We start from the raw sequence: 3,102 nt of genomic DNA on the forward strand, positions 1-3,102 counted from the left end.
CCCCAGCCCTCTTTCCTGCCTATGCAGGGGGTCGGACTCGATGATCTATTGAGGTCCCTTCCGACCCTAACATCTATGAATCTATGTCATCCCTTGGGGCGCTCTGGTGAACAAACGTTCCCCCAGATGCTGGTGGTCACCCCTGATAAACTTATTGGTGGCCACCAGATCACCCCTGAATCTGCGCTTTTCCAGGCTGAAGAGCCCCATGGCTCTCAGCCTGTCGTCATAAGGTCTGTTCTCCTCACCTCTGATCATGCGCATGGCTCTTCTCTGCACTCTCTCAAGCTTCTCCTCATCCTTTTTGAATGGTGGAGCCCAAAACTGGACGCAGTACTCCAACTGCAGCCTCACCAAGGCCGAGTACAAGGGGAGAATGACATCCCAGGATTTGCTTGAGAAGCATCTATGGATGCAAGCCAGCATTTTGCTTGCTTTACTAGCCACAGCATTGCATCAAAGGCTCATGCTCATCCTGTGGTCAGTCCTGACCCCCAAGTCCCTTTCATCCATAGTGCAAACCAGGGTAGCACTGCCAAGCCTATCAGCATGCTACGGGTTTTTCCTCCCAAGGTGGAGAACCTTGCATTTTTCAGTGTTAAACACCATCAGGTTCTCGTCTGCCCATTTGCTGAGCCTGTCCAGGTCAGCCTGGATCACCTCCTGTCTTCAGGTGTGGATGCTTTGCCCCAAAGTTTGGTGTCATCGGCGAACTTGTCCAGTCCGCTTCTGACTCCAGTGTCCACATCATTAATGAAGATGTTGAACAATATGGGTCCAAGGACAGAGCCTTGGGGGACCCCGCTGGTCACAGGGCACCATGCCTGGTCACAGGGCACAGGGCATGCTGCAGGGCAGAGGGTGCATGCAGCTCACATGGCTGCATTGAGCTCAGTGCAGCCACAAAACCACATGTGGCTGGGGGGGGCCTGGGCCTGGGCCTGGGCTGGGCTGGGAGGCCTCAGCCAGGCACTGGGAGGCCCAGGTTCTGGGCTGCCGCAGCACCCGGGCTTGCCAGACTCTGCCCGCATGGAGCATGCGCTGCAACCACCCCGTGACCACAGCATAGCAAACCCACGAGGGCCTAACCCTAACCCTAACCCTCCGTCCCAGGGGGCGACTTCCTGACTTTCCTGCGCAGCGACGACAGCGCCCAGCTGAGGGTCAAGGACCTGCTCAAGATGACGGAAACCGCGGCTGCCGGCATGGCATACCTGGAGAGCAAGCACTGCATCCACCGGTGCGTGGGCCAGGCCCTGGCACCCTCCACTGCCCCCAGCAGCAGTCCCCCACACAGCCTTAGTGTGGTATGGGGTAGGGGTGCCCAGGTGCTGTGCAGCCCCTGGCCAAGATGCTGTCCCCCCAGCCAAGCCAGCTGTGCAGCTAGTAACAGCACTCAGGGCTGCAGCATCCCAGCCTGTGCCCTCCCTGCTGGGGCCTCTGAGCATGGGGCAGCCACTCCTCCCCACCCCGTCACTGCCATGCGTGGGGTGGGAGGACACTGCCGTCCCCTGGGACAGGGGCAGGATCTGGGGGTGAGTGCAGGAGTCCTGACGCCGCCCTCGGATGGGGTACTGAGACTGGGTTCCCTGCAGGGACCTGGCGGCTCGCAACTGCCTGGTGGCGGAGAAGAACACGCTGAAGATCAGTGACTTTGGGATGTCGCGGGAGGAGGAGGACGGGATCTACGCCTCCACCGGCGGCATGAAGCAGATCCCTGTGAAATGGACTGCGCCGGAGGCACTCAGCTATGGTATGAGTGTGCAGTGGACCCCTGCCCAGTGCTGAGATCCCCAGCTCAGGGCATGCAGGCCAGCCGAGGCTGCAGAGGGAACCGGGCTCTCCGGGGTCACAGAGCACGGCTGCAGCAGAGTCGGGTATAAGAGCCAGAAATCCTGGCTGCTGGTCAGGCCAGATGGGCAGCAGGACTGAGTGCCATCCTGCCATGCTGGCACTGGGGCCGGGCTGTGCCCTCTGCAAAGGACACTGGGGCCTGGGTGCAGGGATGCTCCTGCCCTGGCAGGCGTGCGCGGGCTGCTGCAGGCCCAGCTCACCTGGGCCCTGCCTGACACGTTGGCTTGCTCCCAGGCCGGTACTCCTCGGAGAGCGACGTCTGGAGTTTTGGTGTCCTGCTGTGGGAGGCCTTCAGCCTGGGCGCCGTGCCCTACGCCCACATGAGCAACCAGCAGACCCGGGAGGCCGTCGAGCAGGGTAAGCACGTGGGGCTGAGCACTGGGGCTGCAGGACCCATCCCAGGGGCCTGCTCCGAGGCTGCCCCAGCCCAGGAGACGTGGGGCTGGGAATGGGGAGCTGTGGGACTGCCGCGGCCACAGCCTGGGGGTTCCCGTGGCCCCACCCCGACCGACTCTGCCCCTCTGCAGGCGTCCGGCTGGAGCCCCCCGAGCAGTGCCCGGACGAGGTGTACCGCATGATGCAGTGCTGCTGGGAGTACGACTCGCGGCAACGGCCCAGCTTCAGCACCATTCACCAGGAGCTCATCGCCATCCGCCGGAAGCTCCGGTGACGGCTGGGGCTCCCGCAGGGGCCAGGTGTCTGCCCCGCACCCGCCCAGCAGGCGCCACGCGGGAGCCATGGACGGTGCCCGAGGCGGTCGGGGCTGTGGTCGTTGCTCCCAGCCCCTGGTTCGTACGAATCCCCTCGGGCCTGGCACCAGCCAAGGCCGTGGCCACTGTGTTTTGGACGCCGATTCCCCGTGCTGTGGCCTCTTCTGGTGGGACTCAGCTGAGAGATCCCCGCTGGCCCGGCTCGCTGGCTGCTGGGCCCGGGCCAAGCCCTCCTGATGCTTTCTCCTTGGAGCCAGCTTCTTTCCAATAAAACCCAGCCCCTTTCTGCACGTGCTGCTCCCTTGGCTGGGCCCTGACTGCGACTACTCCCCAGCTGCCCCCGCCAGGCCAGGGGGACTGCTGGGACAGTCAGAATCACCCATCGGCTCCTTCCTTTGGGAGCCGGGACCTGCGCCAGCGCTGGGGCGTGCGGGGCCGGCCCTGGCCCTGCGTAGCCTGGCAGGTGAGGGCTGGCGTCGGCTGTCTGTGCTGCCCAGAGCAGGGGTGCTGCATGGGAGGGGGGCCTGCCTGCGCACCC

The 3,102-nt window shown here is 63.8% G+C and overlaps 1 protein-coding gene across 2 annotated transcripts in view; it reads left to right on the forward strand.

Moving 5' to 3' along the window:
• The window catches only part of FES (FES proto-oncogene, tyrosine kinase), a 10,530-nt gene extending 7,682 nt beyond the window's left edge, over nt 1-2,848 (forward strand). For both annotated transcript variants that reach the window (XM_006030796.3, XM_025212474.1), the window contains 4 exons: nt 1,114-1,240; nt 1,596-1,753; nt 2,089-2,211; nt 2,382-2,848. In XM_006030796.3, the coding sequence (XP_006030858.2) occupies nt 1,114-1,240; nt 1,596-1,753; nt 2,089-2,211; nt 2,382-2,524 (551 nt within the window). In that variant the 3' untranslated portion in view covers nt 2,525-2,848. The remainder of the gene's footprint in view (nt 1-1,113; nt 1,241-1,595; nt 1,754-2,088; nt 2,212-2,381) is intronic.
• Nucleotides 2,849-3,102: the final 254 nt, after the last annotated feature.

The sequence above is a fragment of the Alligator sinensis genome, unplaced genomic scaffold (genome assembly GCF_000455745.1).
Source record: "Alligator sinensis unplaced genomic scaffold, ASM45574v1 scaffold407_1, whole genome shotgun sequence".
Classification (NCBI taxonomy): domain Eukaryota; kingdom Metazoa; phylum Chordata; order Crocodylia; family Alligatoridae; genus Alligator; species Alligator sinensis.